General features: G+C 50.7%; 1 protein-coding gene across 2 annotated transcripts; it reads right to left on the bottom strand.

The window, feature by feature from the left end:
• On the bottom strand, positions 1 to 11323 carry CREB3L3 (cAMP responsive element binding protein 3 like 3). Of its 2 annotated transcripts, XM_055430439.2 has the most exons (10): positions 11151 to 11323; positions 10514 to 10642; positions 9749 to 10040; positions 8805 to 8917; positions 7196 to 7333; positions 6054 to 6160; positions 2854 to 2922; positions 1296 to 1380; positions 999 to 1095; positions 1 to 814 (listed from the first exon to the last, which is right to left on the bottom strand). In XM_055430439.2, exons 2-10 carry the CDS (start codon positions 10640 to 10642, stop codon positions 501 to 503), a joined length of 1344 nt encoding a protein of 447 aa, XP_055286414.1. In that variant the 5' UTR covers positions 11151 to 11323; the 3' UTR covers positions 1 to 500. The 2 variants fall into 2 exon arrangements, with proteins under 2 accessions (XP_055286414.1, XP_088694511.1); XM_088838385.1 differs by lacking the exon at positions 11151 to 11323 and having other exon boundaries at positions 10514 to 10661.
• Between the last annotated feature and the right edge of the window lie 3561 nt (positions 11324 to 14884).

Raw genomic sequence — 14884 nt, 5'->3', positions numbered from 1 at the left:
AAAATACTTTATTAAGAATCATGGCAGTCTAAAAAAAGGAAAAGGTTGTGGGTCATGGCAGCGCCTAAGTTTAGGGCTCACCCCGTGCTCTGGGGCCAGGGTCCCTGCAGACTTGGCTGCTTTCTCCTCCGTGTGTGCGAGGGGGCAGGGAGGAGTCCCCAGGGTCGGGGGTGGGGTTAGTTATTGAGGCCTGGTGTGTATCGATCTGTCTAGGTCAGGGATCAGTCTGTGTGTGTGTCCCTGTTTCCTTCCGCACCTGGGTCTGCATGTAGCTTTCTTAGGCTTTGTGGCCTTATGGTCTGTGTCTGAAAATCAGTTTCGGTGTGTCCCTGGGTCCCTGGGTCTGTAGCTGTGTATCTGTGCATCTCCATCCTAATACCTTCTCCAGGGTCTCTCTCTCACCTCAGATCCCCATGCCTGTCCCTGTCCACTACAGCACCTATTGAAGCACCCCTGAATAGAGGGGCCAGGGTGGAGAGGGGGGCAGGGACCCATGGTGCTCACAGCTCCCCCCCTGCTGCCTCCAGCCCCACGCGGCCTGGGCTGACTGCTGGCTCAGGCGGGGCACAGTCCAGTAGGGTGGCCCGGTCCAGTTTCTTCATGGAGTTGTCCTGGACCAGACTTGAGTTGTCCAGATCCTCTGTCGAGTTGTCCAGAGCATGTGTGTCCTGGGATTCCCATTCCCCCGGAGGGCTGCCTGGAGACCTTTCCTGAAGTGCGCCAGTGTTGGGCCCGGGTCCGGGGGCATCAGAGCCTGGTGCAGCGTCGGGAGCCACCCGGGATGCAGCGTCGTTGTGTAGAGTTCTGGAGAAAACTGAGCAAGGGGTAGGGGAGGGTCATGAGGGATGGCCTGAGGGCCAGTTCCATTCTTTCCTAGCCACCAGTCTCAGGGAGCACTTGAAAGGGGACCCCTTCCCCTCCCCCAGTGGGGACTGGGGAGCCGAGGGGTATGTGCCCCAGAGGGGTTGTGAAGGAAGAGCAAACCCGAGTCCACCTACCTCGCACAGGTGCGAAGTCTCCGGGGCTCTCGGCTCTGTTGGAGGCGAAAGGGCTGATGGAGGGGAGGACGATGAGGGCGAAGGAGAAGAGCAGGACCTGGTGGAGATGTGGGCGGGGTCACCCCATCCCTTCCCAACTCCTGAGCACGCTTAAGCAGGAAAACAGAGGCCCAGAAGTCTAGATAGTGCTTGACCTGGCACTCAGGGCTCTGCTCCTACTCATGCTCTCCTCCCCCACAGGCCCCTCTGCCAAGGTTGAGGACACCCCCCCACTCAGAGCTGGGGGTCAGGACTCACTGCTATGCAGGTGCCCGTCTGTGCCGATTTGCTGGTGGACTGGACCACAATGGCCTGGAGTTTCTTCAGCTGTTCCAAGAGAGACCTTAGTGGAAATGGGAAGTCTTGCCTGAGCCCTGTATGGCCTTCACCTGGCTCCCTGTCCATTTCTGGGATCTCCCAGCCTGGCTGAGGTCTGAATCCTATCCATCCCTCAAGGCCCTACTGCTATTAAAAGTCCCAGAAGCTCCCTCAATAAATCTCCACTGATCCAACCAGTCCATTCTAAAGGAGATCAATCCTGGGTGTTCATTGGAGGGACTGATGCTAAAGCTGAAACTGCAATACTTTGGCCACCTCATGCGACGAGTTGACTCACTGGAAAAGACTCTGATGCTGGGAAAGGTTGGGGGTGGGAGGAGAAGGGGACGACCAAGAATGAGATGGCTGGATGGCATCACCAACTCTGTGGACATGAGTTTGAGTGAACTCCGGGAGTTGGTGATGGACAGGGAGGCCTGGCGTGCTGTGATTCATGGGGTCGCGGAGAGTCGGACACGACTGAGCGACTGAACTGAACTGAACTGAACATCTCACCCACTTTTCTGACACCCAGCCTCCTCCATCCAGGTTGCCATCATCGCTCACCTGGACACCAGCCCCCACCTCTGGTCCCCTCAAGCCTCTAATGCCCCCTCTAGGGTTTATGCTCCACACTTTTCAAGTGTGATTCAACTCCCAACCTTCCAGGTTCCCACCTCCCTTGGGGTAAAAGCCCGAGTCCTCACTGCTGCCCACAAGGCCCTGCATGACCTGCCTCGTCCCCTCCCTCTCTCCTCTCCCCCAGCTCTGCCCCTCACTCACACTGCTCCAGCCACACAGTCCCCTTATTGTTCCTCCTACATACAAGTATTCCTGCCCTAGGGCCTTTGCACTGGCTGTGCCCTCTGTACCAAGAACACTGTTCCCCCCACAGGTCTTTTTGTAGCTGCTTCTTTCTTCTCTGTTGGATCTCATCTCAAATGTCACCTTATCTGACCTCCCTGCCTAAAATAGCCCCCTCTCACTCTCTAGCCCCTTCCCCCTAGTTTATTTTTCTTCCGAGTGGCTATTGCTGTTTGAATGATCTTTTACATAGTTTTGTTTGTCTTGAGTATGTTTCTCACTAGAGTGTGAGTCTTTTAAGCAGAGGGACTGTATCTGTTTTGCTCACTACTGAGGTATCAGCACCCAGAACTATGCCTGGCACTGAGTAGATGCTAATAAAAACTGACTTAGTACATGTTCCCCATAGATGGAATCACCTGCAGTTCTCCAGCACACCATACCCATAGTCTTTGGCAATTCATATGCCGTTTCCTCCACTAGCAGCACCTTCCCTCTTCTGAACTCTTATACATCCTTCAAGAGCCCAAGTCTAAATCCCCTCTTCCATGCAGCCTGCCCCTTCTCTGGGTGGAATCCTCACCTTCTGCTCTGCCCTGCCATCACACAGCCTATCCCCCCTTGTCCACCTCTCCTGCAAGAGACTCCAGGGTCAGCTTCCCCCGTCCTCAGGCCCGGTCACACCAAGACTCACAGGTTCTGCTTTTCAAGATGCAAGACCTTCCTCTGAAGCTCCTGATTCTGGGCGGTACAGGCTGACATCCTGCAAATGCAACATCACAATGACATTCAGAATATGCCTGTCACCCCTACAGATCCCGCGAGCTGCAACTGCTGAAGCCCGAGAACCTAGAGCCCAAGCTCTGCCACAAGAGAAGCCACCTCAGGAGTTCCCTGGTGGTCCAGTGGCTAGGACTTCACACGCTCCCAATGTAAGGGGCCCAAGTTTGATCCCTGGTCCAGGAACTGTATCCCACATGCTACAACTAGGAACTCACACAGCCAAATAAATATTTTAAAAAAGAAGAAAGAGAAGCCACCCAATGAGAAGCCCACACATCACAACTAGAGAGTAGCCCCCGCTTCCTGCAACTAGAGAAAGACCACGCACAGCAATGAAGACTCAGCACAGCCAACATAAATAAATAAATTTATAAAAAAATAAAACATTCAAATCGTGTCATGAGGATATGTTAGTATCCAGGGAAGAGAATAAATTCCCCCACTAAGGGGGGCCCTCTTAAATAAATCATGGGATAAAGAAGAATCCACAGTGTAAAGTAGGGAAGATCTAGGAACCAAGTAATGACAACATACAAATCAAGATGTGTGAGATGCAGCTAAAGAAGTGCTGAGAGGAAAATGGATAACCTTATTACAGTTTAAGCAGCTGAACATGTGCTGTGTATGCTGTCATTAGTCGCTCAATCGTGTCCGACTCTTTGCGACCCCATGGACTGTAGCCCACCAGGCTCCTCTGTCCATGGGGATGCTCCAGGCAAGAATACTGGAGTGGGTTGCCATGCCCTCCTCCAGGAGATCTTTCCCACTCGGGGATCAAACCCAGGTCTCCTGCATTGCAGGCCGATTCTTTACAGTCTGAGCCACCCACCGGGAAGCCTGCAGCTGAACATACACATTTAAAAATCAGCAAAAGAACAACAGAATAAACTCACTAAAAAAAAGAGAAAGATACAATAAAGCTAAGAGTAAAAATAAAGGAACTAGTACACAAAAACACAATTGAGTGGGAGGAAAAGTCAGAAATTCATTCTTTGAAAACAATAAATAAAATAGACAAAGTTCTGGCAAGATTGCTCAAGATAAAAAACAAGTGAAGGTGCAAATACACAACATGAGTTATTACAAAGGTCCCAGCTATAAATGATTCAAAGCTTAAAAAAATAATGGGAGAGAACTATGAACTATCTTGTGTCAATAAATTTGAAATGGACAAATTTCCAGAAGAATAACACATCCCAAAATTAACTAGGGAAGAAATGGAAAATGTAGATAGACCTGTAACATTTACTAAAATCACTTTTGGTTTAAAAAGTGAGTGAACTAAGTTTTTATGTTTTCTACTATGATGCTGGGAAAGATTGAGGGCAGGAGGAGAAGCAGATAACAGGGCATGAAATGGTTGGACGCCATCACTGACTAAAGACATGAGTTTGAGCAAGCTCCGGGAGAAGGTGAAGGACAGGGAAATCTGGTGCGCTACACACCGTGGGGTCACAAAGAGTCAGACATGACTGAGCGACTGAACAACAACAACACATTAAAGAATAATGAGGATCCTGTCTCTCAGTATCCTGCATGAGTTTAGAGAGGTGATTGGATGGGATTAGAGTGCACAAGGATTAGAAAAAATGGAGACAGTGACAGACTTCATTTTCTGAGGCTCCAAAATCACTGCAGATGGTGACTGCAGCCATGAAATAAAAAGACGCTTGCTTCTTGAAAGAAAAGCTATGACCAACCTAGACAGCATATTAAAAATCAGAGACATTATTTTGCCAACAAAGGCTCCGTCTAGTCAAAGCTATGGTTTTTCCAGTGCATGTATAGATGTGAGAGTTGGACTATAAAGAAAGCTGAGTGCCAAAGAATTGATGCTTTTGAACTGTGGTATTGGAAAAGACTCTTGAGAGTCCCCTGGACTGCAAGGAGATCAAACCAGTCAATCCTAAAGGAAATGAGTCCTGAAGATTCATTGGAGAGATGATCCTGAAGCTGAAACTCCAATACTTTGGCCACCTGATGTGAAGAACTGACTCATTTGAAAAGACCCTGATGCTGGGAAAGATTGAGGGCAGGAGGAGAAGGGGATGACAGAGGATGAGACGGTTGGATGGCATCACCGACTTGATGGACATGCTGCAGTGCATGGGGTCACAAAGAGTGGGACACGACTGAGTGACTGAACTGAACTGAGAGTGCACAGTTCTCAAGTTGAGGAAGTCCCTCCTTCCTTCCACTCCCTGGAAGGAAGCCATGACAGCTCTGAGGACCAGAGAGGCTTAGACAAGGGAAGTAAATGTCCCATCTACAGGCAAAGAGCCAGGACACTGACTCCCTTCTTGGCACAACATCATCTAGGGCAGTGGTCCCCAACCTTTTTGGCACCTGGGACCGGTTTCAAGGAAGACAGTTCTTCCATGAATCCGGGGTGTGGAGGGGATAGTCTTAGGATGATTCAAAGCACATTACATTTAATTTTCACTTTATTTCTATTTTCTGGAAATCTCAGGATATTCCGCCTTGACTTTAGGGTTAGGGTCTGTGCTTCCAGGAGAATCTAGTGCCGCTGCTGAATGGGGCTAAGGCGGTAATATGAGTGGTGGGGAGCATCTGTAAACATGGTTGCTCGGTTGCTCACTTGCCTGCTGCTCACCTCCTGCTGTGCGGCCTGATTCCTGACAGGCCATGGATTGGTAGCAGCCCATGGCCCAGGAATTGGGGACCACTGTTCTAGGGGATTAAGGAGCCTCAAAATTGAGCCCTGTACTACCTCTAGGCATTTTTCCAGCTTTGCAATTCACATACAAAATGGTTGCTCCCATGTGGCACAGTGGTAAAGAATCCACCTGCCAATGCAGGAGACTCAGAAGACATGGGTTCGATCCCTGGGTTGGGAAGATCCCCTGGAGAAGGAAATGGCTACCCAGTCCAGTATTCTTGCCTGGAGAATCCCATGGACAGAGGAGCCTGGCAGGTTGCAGTCCATGCAGAGTCGAACATCGTTGAGCAACTGAACACACACACACACGCATACACGTGAGCACGCACACACACACACAGATTGTGACCTTTGCTCCACTGCATGACTCCCTCAGGCCTCAGTCCCCACACCCCCACCTCGAGTGTGGGGTCCTGGGCCCCCAGTCTTACCGAGTCTCCAGGCCATCAATGTATTCTTTCTTCTTTTTCCGGCTTTCTTGAGCTGACTGTTTGTTTCGGATTTTCCGGCGGATCTTTTTCAGCACTCGCTCCTCGTACTGCAGAGTGACATGGGGAGGAGACTAAGTCAGTCTGAAGGGTCCACCCTTGTCCAGACCCCACAATTTCACCCCCAGTATCCTCCCAAGGGAGCCAGACTCAGGGACTTGAGGGCAGACCCCTCATGGCTTGAAGGCCATATTTTCTGTCCTCAAATTCCTTCAAAGTCTCTAGTGGTTGTGGGGGCGGGAGGGGGGGAGGATGGGGATGATCCTGGTTTCCTGATGGTCTTCCCTGCTCCCAATCCCAGTTCCAGTATTAACAACTAGATTTTGTGCACTGGTGCAATCGCGCCACCGTCTGGCCATGTGTGGGATTGACGCCTTTTCCCAGGCCAGTTATCGCTAAGAGAAATCTTGCAATTGGAAAAGGCAAACTCAGGTATTGATAATGAGTGAACAGGCTGAGTGGAGGCCTCGGTAGAAAGCCCCTACTGTGTTGGTTTTGAGGATGAATTTTCTGGTTCTGGTGACAGACACATCCTAACATTCTCGTTGTGTGAGCTGTGCTTAGTCACTAGTCGTGTCCGACTCTTTGTGACCCCACCAACTGTGGCCCGCCAGATTCCTCCGTCCATGGGAATTCTCCATGCAAGAATACTGGAGTGGGTTGCCATGCCCTCCTGCTGGGAATCTTCCCAACAGGGGGATCGAACCTAGGTCTCCAGCATTGCAGGCGGATTCTTTACTGTCTGAGCCACCAGTTAGGAAGAGCTAAAGGTGAGACTCAGGCTTCCCAGGTGGTGCAGAAGTGAAGAATCCACCTGCCAATTCAGGAAATGCAAGAGACATGAGTTCAACCCTTGGGTCAGGAAGATCCCCTGGAGTATGGAGTGGCAACCCACTCCAATATTCTTGCCTGAAGAATGCCATGGACAGAGGAACCTGATGGGCTACCATCCATAGGGTCACAAAGAGTTGGACATGACTGAGTGTGCGCACACACACTCACATATGCACACAAAGTTGAGACTCGTGGGCATGTTGCTGCAGGAAATGGGGTGAGGCCCAGAGCCAGGGGTCCCACTGACTCACCTTGGTAAGGGGCAGCTGAGTGGGCAGATTGATGCCTTCTTTGGCTAGTAGTTTCTTCTCATCCTCTGTCAGCACCAGCTCCTGGCAGTGCCCAGTCCCAGGTCGCAACAGGTGGGGGGCTGCCAGGTGATGTTGCTGCTGTGGGGAAACCAGGAAAACTGCTTTGGGGGCAGAAACAGCAACTGCCTCTGGGAAATAAAAGGCCTCGAGAAACAATTGATCCAGTCGCTGTAAGGTCCACAGTAGCACTAGGGCTCCAAAGAACCAGCCCACAGCCCTCTGACCCAGTCATTCCGTTTCCAGGAATTCATCTTACAGATACAAGTGTGGGTTTCTGTTTGTTTGTTTCACAAATAGTCATTTGACAGTTATATGTTTAGCACCTACTACAGGCCATACACTGCTCCGGGCTCTGAACATTCCTTGCAGCTCTTGTCTGCAACAGCAAATGGAAAATCCAGCAAACAGAGTGTAGGGTAAGTGAGCCTCTGGGAAAAGAAGGTGAGAGGTGGTTCTCCCTGTGTACCTGTTTGTACCTTTGGAACTTGGACTGTGTGCATGTATTTGACTATTCAAAAAATTTTCAAACTAAATTAAAATCACGAAATAGAAACAGTGAAAATGAAAGAACTGTGCCATTAGACAGCCAAGTCCTAGGAATGTCACACCATAACTCAGGAATAAAGGTAGAGACTGGGGCAGCCTGCTCTCTATCGGATCAAACTCCAATCCCTGGAATTCCAGGCCATTGATAAGTCCAACCATTTTCTCTTCAGGGCTCAAGCCTCAGTGTGTTCATCTGCAATATGGGAATAAGGCCTCCCACTTCCAAAAGTTGTTCACACACAGAACAATGATATTAAACTTGATATTTTTACAAAATCCAGTCAGCATTTCCAAAGCAGTCATTTGTCTTTCCTATCCTTCAAGACCTGCTGAAGTTCTGTCTCCTCCAGGAAGCCTTCCTGGACCTGCAATGCCCCTCTATCCTCTCTCCCTTATGGATACACTTCCCTAAGCAGTCATTGCCCCCTCTTGACCATGAGGTCCCCATAGACTGAGCACACAGCTGATGCTCACCGCAGGTCTCTCAAGTCAAGAGGGGTGTTCTGGTCTTTTTTAGAGGTTGTCAGGACAACTTTAGGCATCAGGAGATCAAATCCTGACTTGGCCACTTGCTTGCTGTGTGACTTTGGGTCTGTGGCTTAACCTCTCTGGGGACTGATTTTCTCATCTGTGAAAGGGAGCAGGGCACTAATTGGGTTCTCAGGCCTGGTTTGCCCATGGTGGAAGCTCAGGGCAAGATAAGATAGCCCACGGTAAGCATACAAAGGGCACAATAGACTCAATAGGTCAGCTCAGGAATTGAGCCTGCAGCAGCTGTGTGATTTAAGGCAAATTACTAAACCTCTCTGTGCCCATTTCCTCATATTTGAAATTAAGATAATAGCCTCAATTTTCAGGATTGCTTTGAATTAAAAGACCTGGGACCAATACCAACACCTGTCTGTGACTATCTTCCAGTTTTCAAAATGGGTGTATTGGGGCCTCATGAGCCCAGTGCCCTTCCCAACTCTGATGCTCCAGGGGGCAGGTGGAGGCTGCTCACCAGGTCCCCGCTGCTGCCGGAGAGGAGGAGGTCCTTGACTGTGAGGTTGTAGCGCGAGGGTGAGTCAGCCAGGTCAGTCTGCTCCTTGGCATAGACGCCTGGGCTCCACATTTCTAACAGGGAGACAGGGGTGGGGGTCAGGCATGGGGCCTCGAGCTCCCAGGTCCTACCTGCCTCCTTCAGCAAAGCTACAGCATCAACCCTAATGTGCTAGGCATTTGTTGCTTGGCTTGGGACTCCAAGACCAGGTGCCTCAGTCTCCCCTCTGCCATAAGACGGGGACCCCAGGTCATCAGGACGTTGTTAGGGACCCACGGCCAGCCCAAGAGGGAGTGGTTGTTATCACTCAGGATTAGGGGCTGGATCTGCAGCGGGCCTGGCCTTATCTCCTCCTAGGGGCAGGGACCAGTTCTGATTCACCTGCAGTTCCCTCCCACCAGCTACCTGGCACCCCATAGGTGAGCTGCTCTGGAGAGCACAGTCTTCCGAGTCAGATGACCCTTGCTTCTAATCCCAACTGGGTGGAGCTGTGTGACCTTGGGTAAGGGAGTAAAACTCTCTGAGCCTCAGTTTTATCAAGTCTCCAATGGGTCTAATAAGCACTCCCACCCCATCGAGGGGCTCAAGACAAACGATGCCCTCTTGGTGGAGTCTTCTGCATCAGGCCTTTCCCCAGGTCCGGGGGAGCACCCCAAGGCCTGGGATCCCACAATGTCACACACTTTCATTGAGTTTCCTATGAACCAGGCATGGAAGGTATAAAAAATGAGGTTGCCAGCACGATGCTTGAGGCAGATTGCATCCCAGTTCTGCGGCTCTGACTCATCTCTTAACCATCCAGAAAATGGGTCCATGACAGCACACCAGTACCCATCTCAAAGGGTGGGATTTGTGCGTTCAGTGCCTGGGACAAGGCAAGGGTAGTTGGCTGACACAGGACTCACCCAGGTCTATGGCAACAGAAGTCTCAAGCCTTTGGGCCACTGGCCCTAAGTGCCTGGCAGGGCAGGTGGGGCCAGGATGGTAGGAGGGGCAGGGCCCCTTGCCAGACTCCACACTATGGCAGCCAGCAGCGGTGGCAGGCACCCCACCGCGTGGAGGCGTGTCCTGGGGGTCAGAGGGCAGATCTTCTGAGATGCCACTGTCACTGGCTGCGGGGGACCAGGTTGGGGAATCTGAATCTCCAGAACTCAGGATGGAGTTGAGGAAGTCATCAGAGTTCGCACCTGGCAGGACCTGTTGGGACAGAGAGCACCGGTGGGAATTAGGAGGTCTATGCTTTGCTTTGCATCGCTGTGCGTCTCTGGGCAAGCCACTGCCCCTCTCTGGGCCTCACGCGTCCTTTCTGTAATATGGAAAGAGCTAATGTTCCTTGCCCACTGGCATTGCTGGAGCCTGAACACAATTCTGTAGCTTGGGAACAACATCAAACCGTGTCGAGCGAGAAACAAGCCCCAAGTTTAAGTCTGGAGCCAACTTCAAACTCCTGTGTGACCCAGGACAAGTTACCACTCCCCTCCGGACCTTGCTTTCCACACCTTTAAGAAGAAGACGATGTCATCTGGCCCTTAGGGTCGCTGAGAGGTTTTATACAACAACGTGCTTTGCTAAAATCACACATGTGTGTGGTAAAGGCACAAAGCTGAGTGGAGTCCCGGCTCTGACCCAGGGGGTGGGGGTGGGGTGGAGACGACACATTGGGTTATCACCTGGTCCCCCCCATGGCCCCAGTCCTCTCCCAGCTCTACGTGTCTCAGGACGCCGTCCTGCCGGTCAAACAGTAGATCCAGGAGTTCCAGGCTGTCGATAGGGCCCATGGGACCGGTGGAGGAAGCCATCTGGGGCGAGGAGGAGACACCTGTGAGGGTCATGCAGCCCTTCTCCTGCCCACCGCCTATCTGCCACCACCTGAGGGACCTTCCCCTCTGCTTCAGTCCCAGCTGCAGCCCCCAGGTCGGCCTGCCCTTCCTGCCTGAGAAGCCTCAATCTCCAAATCTCTGTTATGGGGACAACTCAGAGACTCCTGGGGCCTAGGAGCCAATTTCTTTAAAAAGCGCTAGACAGCTGCCCCCGTGGGGATGGACAGCGGATGAAGCTAGCCCCCTCTTGCATTCCCATCCTGTCAGAATCCCCCACACACACACCCTTTTCTGGAAGGCAGGGAGGCCCAGAATAAAGTCCAGCAGCAGCCCGGAATAGAGGCACAATCTTAGTCATCGTATTCTCCCTCTGGGACTCAGTCTTCCCATCTGTACAATGGGGTGTGGGGTGCCTGCCAATTCTGGGAGCTTGGGGAGAGTTCCTGGCATAAATCGTCCCTCCCCTAGGGACCCGTGCAGGTCTCACCCTTTCAATGGCTTAATCACCATCCATGAGCCCCGCTAGCTCCTTCTCCAACCTCCTGCGTCTGCCTCGAGCTGGAGGCTCAGTCCGCCATCAGGTCTCCCGGGCTCAGCTGCGTCTTCTCTGTGGTTGTCACCACTCCCCAAAAGATGCTGAAATAGTCCCGGGGCGCTGCCAGCCCACCCCAAGGTGCTGATTGGGCAACAGGAAAGACGGACAGAGTTAAGGGCCAATGACAGCGGGGCAGACTAGGGGGTGGGGCGGGAAAACCGTTATCGCTCATGTTTTGAGCTTTCTCAGTCTCAGTGGGCAAAGGCCAAAGTCTGGGGTGCCGCGGCTCCAGCATGACCTTTCCCCTACTTTCGGGGACTGTTTCTTTCCGTATTCCCTGGATGTCGGCTCCAAGAGAGCCCAGGGCCCTAGGCTGAGTCCCGACCACTCCCAGAACAAAACAGAACCCAAATGAATAGACCAAACTTTTGGGGGTGCCCTTCCTTCAGCCAGGATTTCCCTTCCTTCATCACAGCTGGCAACGCTCAAAGCCCCCTTCCCCCAGGCAAGGTCTCTCTGGCCAAACCAGAGCAATCAATTCCTTCTAGAACCTTCTCGCGTTCACTTATTCTCAACAGATATTTATTGCAAGCCAAACTGATTCCTGCCTCAGGGCCTTTGCACTGGCTATTCCCTCTGCCTGGAAGGCATATCTGCTCAACCCAGCTCTCTCACTGTGTTCACACATTCCTGAATGTTTGCTATTTTCCACAAATAGCAAATAACCCAGCCCAGACAACTGAGAAGCCCCTCTCAGATTCCATCCACCTCCCACACACACAACCAGGGAGGAGGCCCCCTACCCCTTACATCTTGATCACATCACTGGTTTCGTGGAACTCACTATTGGAAATTTTCTTGTTTACTTACCTATATTCTTCTCTCATTGCTCTTCTGCCCTTTCATGTGAGCACCTTCAGGGGGAGAATAGAGGCTCTTTTGCTCTCAGCTGGGTCCCCAGTGTCTTAAAGATGCCCAGCACACAGGAGGCACTCCATCAACTCTTACTCATCTGGCAACTCCTAGGGCAGTGGACAAGCTAGATCATAAAAGCATAAACATACCAATAGCTGACAAATGGGTGAATGCTACCAAGAAGCTAAATGTCATCATGTACACAGCAACACAGGGCTGGCAAAGACTTTATTTTTATATTTTTTAATGCTTTTAAAAAAATTAGTGTGCTTTCTTTGAACTGCATGCCATGAACTTTTTTTTTTTTTTTTTTTGGCCTCATTTCACGTGTGATCTTAGTTCCCTGACCCAGGATCGAACCTGCATCCCCTGCATTGGAAGAAGGATTCTTAACCACTGGACCACCAGGAAAGTTCCAGGATTCTTTCGGAAGGTGACATTTAAGTACGGTCCTAAATGATGAGCAAGAGCCCAGCCACTGGAAGATCTAGTGAAAGATTGTTTTGGGTCAAGGAACAGCTCATGCAAAGGCCCTGGGGCAGGACTCCACCTGGTGTGTTGGAAGAGCAAGGAGGCCCATGTGTCTGGAGAACAGTGAGTGAAGGGCGAGAGGAAGGAAAGGAGAACGTGGAGGGAACAGGGCAGGTCATGCAGAGTCTTGTGGGCTGTGGCAAGAAGTTTAAGTTAGTCGCATCCTTTTGTGATCCTGTGGACTTTAGCCCACCAGGCTTCTCTACCCATGGGATTTCCCAGCAAGAATACTGGAGTGCATTGCCATTGCCTTCTCCAGGGGATCTTCCGAACCCAGGGATCGAACTTGGGTCTTCTGCATTGCAGGCAGATTCTTTACCATCTGAGCCACCAGGGAAACCCATTGGTTTTTACTAAATACAGTGGAAACTCTTGGGAGCTTAGTGAATGAATGACAAGCCTTCCGTATGTTGGCCAAGATGCTAGGTGCTAGGTTTACACGGTAACTCAAACACTGTCCTTGCTCTCAAGAAATACACATCCTGGTGTATGTTTCTCCAAGGGCCAGCCATTATTTATTCAGGCAACAAAAATTTAAGACCTACTGGAGAAGACTCTTGAGAGTCCCTTGGACTGCAAGGAGATCCAACCAGTCCATTCTAAAGGAGATCGATCCTGGGTGTTCATTGGAAGGACTGATGTTAAAGCTGAAACTCCAATACTTTGGCCACCTCATGCGACGAGCTGACTCACTGGAAAAGACTCTGATGCTGGGAAGGATTGGGGGCGGGAGGAGAAGGGGACGACAGAGAATGAGATGGCTAGATGGCATCACCGACTCGATGGACATGAGTTTGAGTGAACTCCGGGAGTTGGTGATGGACAGGGAGGCCTGGCGTGCTGTGATTCATGGATCGCAAAGAGTCGGTCACGACTGAGCGACTGAACTGAACTGAACTGAATGAGCTGTGCCAGAGTGTTGCTCTTATCTCACAATAACACCTGTGGTTGTCACAACTGGTGGTGCTTCTGGAGTGAGTGGTGGCTAGGGATACTGCTCCACACCTCACAGTGCCCAGGACAGCCCCCCACAGGGAATGCCTGACCTTGATGTTAGCAGTGCCAGGCAGGAGGACCCTTGCTTTACCGTGACTGCCTCCCCCTGCCACCAGACACTGGTAACATTAGCTCACTCTTGGCCTCTGCATCTTTCATTTCCTTTTTCACTACTCTGGGTTGGATTTTTAAGGGGTTGGTTTGGTTTGGTTTGGCTTAGTGTTCCCAGTCGTAATATTTATTTAGCCTTGGCTTGTGAAAGCACCTTTCCAGGGCTGTCTTGGCAGGTGTAGAAAGTAGGTGAAGGTTGACTTCTGGACTTGTCTCTACCTCCCCCTCACTCCCATTTATGACTCTCAGGAGCCTCAGTACCCTTGATATAGAACTCGTCCTTGCCTTCTTATCCAAATCTGCCTGAATAAATGGTCTGGCATTACTCACTCAACACCTACATGGGTATTTAGACCCCACAGTCATCTCCGTGGGATATTTGTTACTTTTTTGTAATTTTATTTTAATTCATTCATTAATTAATTTATATTTTCTTGGCCATGCCACATGGCACATGAGATCTTAGTTCCCCAACCAAGGATTGAACTCACACCCCTTGCATTGGAAGCACAGAGTCTTTTTAACCACCAGACCACCAGGGATGTCCCCTTTTATAATTTTATAGTCATGGGCTTCAGAAGGCTTTCATATGCCCTAGTGAAAAGATGGGGCTTCCAGGTGGCACACTGATAAAGAATCCACCTGCAACGCAGGGAGTGCAAGAGACATGGGTTCAATCCCCAGGTCCAGAAGATCCCCTGGAATAGGAAATGGCAGCACACTGCAGTATTCTTGCCTGGAAAGTTCCATGGACAGAGAAACCTGACAGGTTAGAGTCCCTGGGACCATGGAGATTCAGACAGGACTGAGCACAATGGAGAGACACCTGAAAAGATAAGATGAGGATGAGCGCTTGAGGGACAAGAGGACTTTCTGATGCCCTTGACATCATGATCGGATTTACCGGACACAAACACACGCTTCAGAGCAATGCTAAGTTGGAATCTAAAGTAAAATTCCCACAACAGATTCCACCAATGAGTTTAAGTATAAAACACAACACAAGACACAAGAAGATGCGGTGGTCAAACAAGACTGAGGGACACTGCGTTAATAAACAGCTATGAGGGACTTGTCAGAGCCTTTACAATCTGTAACACTCGCAGAAGGTATGAATTTGTAGCATTTCTCAA

Source organism: Moschus berezovskii, chromosome 8 (genome assembly GCF_049115385.1).
Source record: "Moschus berezovskii isolate FMDL1 chromosome 8, NW_MosBer_1.0, whole genome shotgun sequence".
NCBI classification, from domain to species: Eukaryota; Metazoa; Chordata; class Mammalia; order Artiodactyla; family Moschidae; genus Moschus; species Moschus berezovskii.
This window is presented reverse-complemented; position numbering and strand designations above follow the sequence as displayed.

Bases quoted from the DNA above. Each gene is read 5' to 3' on its own strand.
- CREB3L3 (XM_055430439.2), bottom strand. From the start codon at position 10,642: ATGGCTTCCTCCACCGGTCCCATGGGCCCTATCGACAGCCTGGAACTC. The intron at 1,381-2,853 runs GTGAGTCTTGGT...ATTTCCACTAAG, and splicing joins CATCTTGAAAAGCAGAACCT to GTCTCTCTTGGAACAGCTGA. The intron at 815-998 runs GTAGGTGGACTC...CCCCTTGCTCAG, and splicing joins AGACTTCGCACCTGTGCGAG to TTTTCTCCAGAACTCTACAC.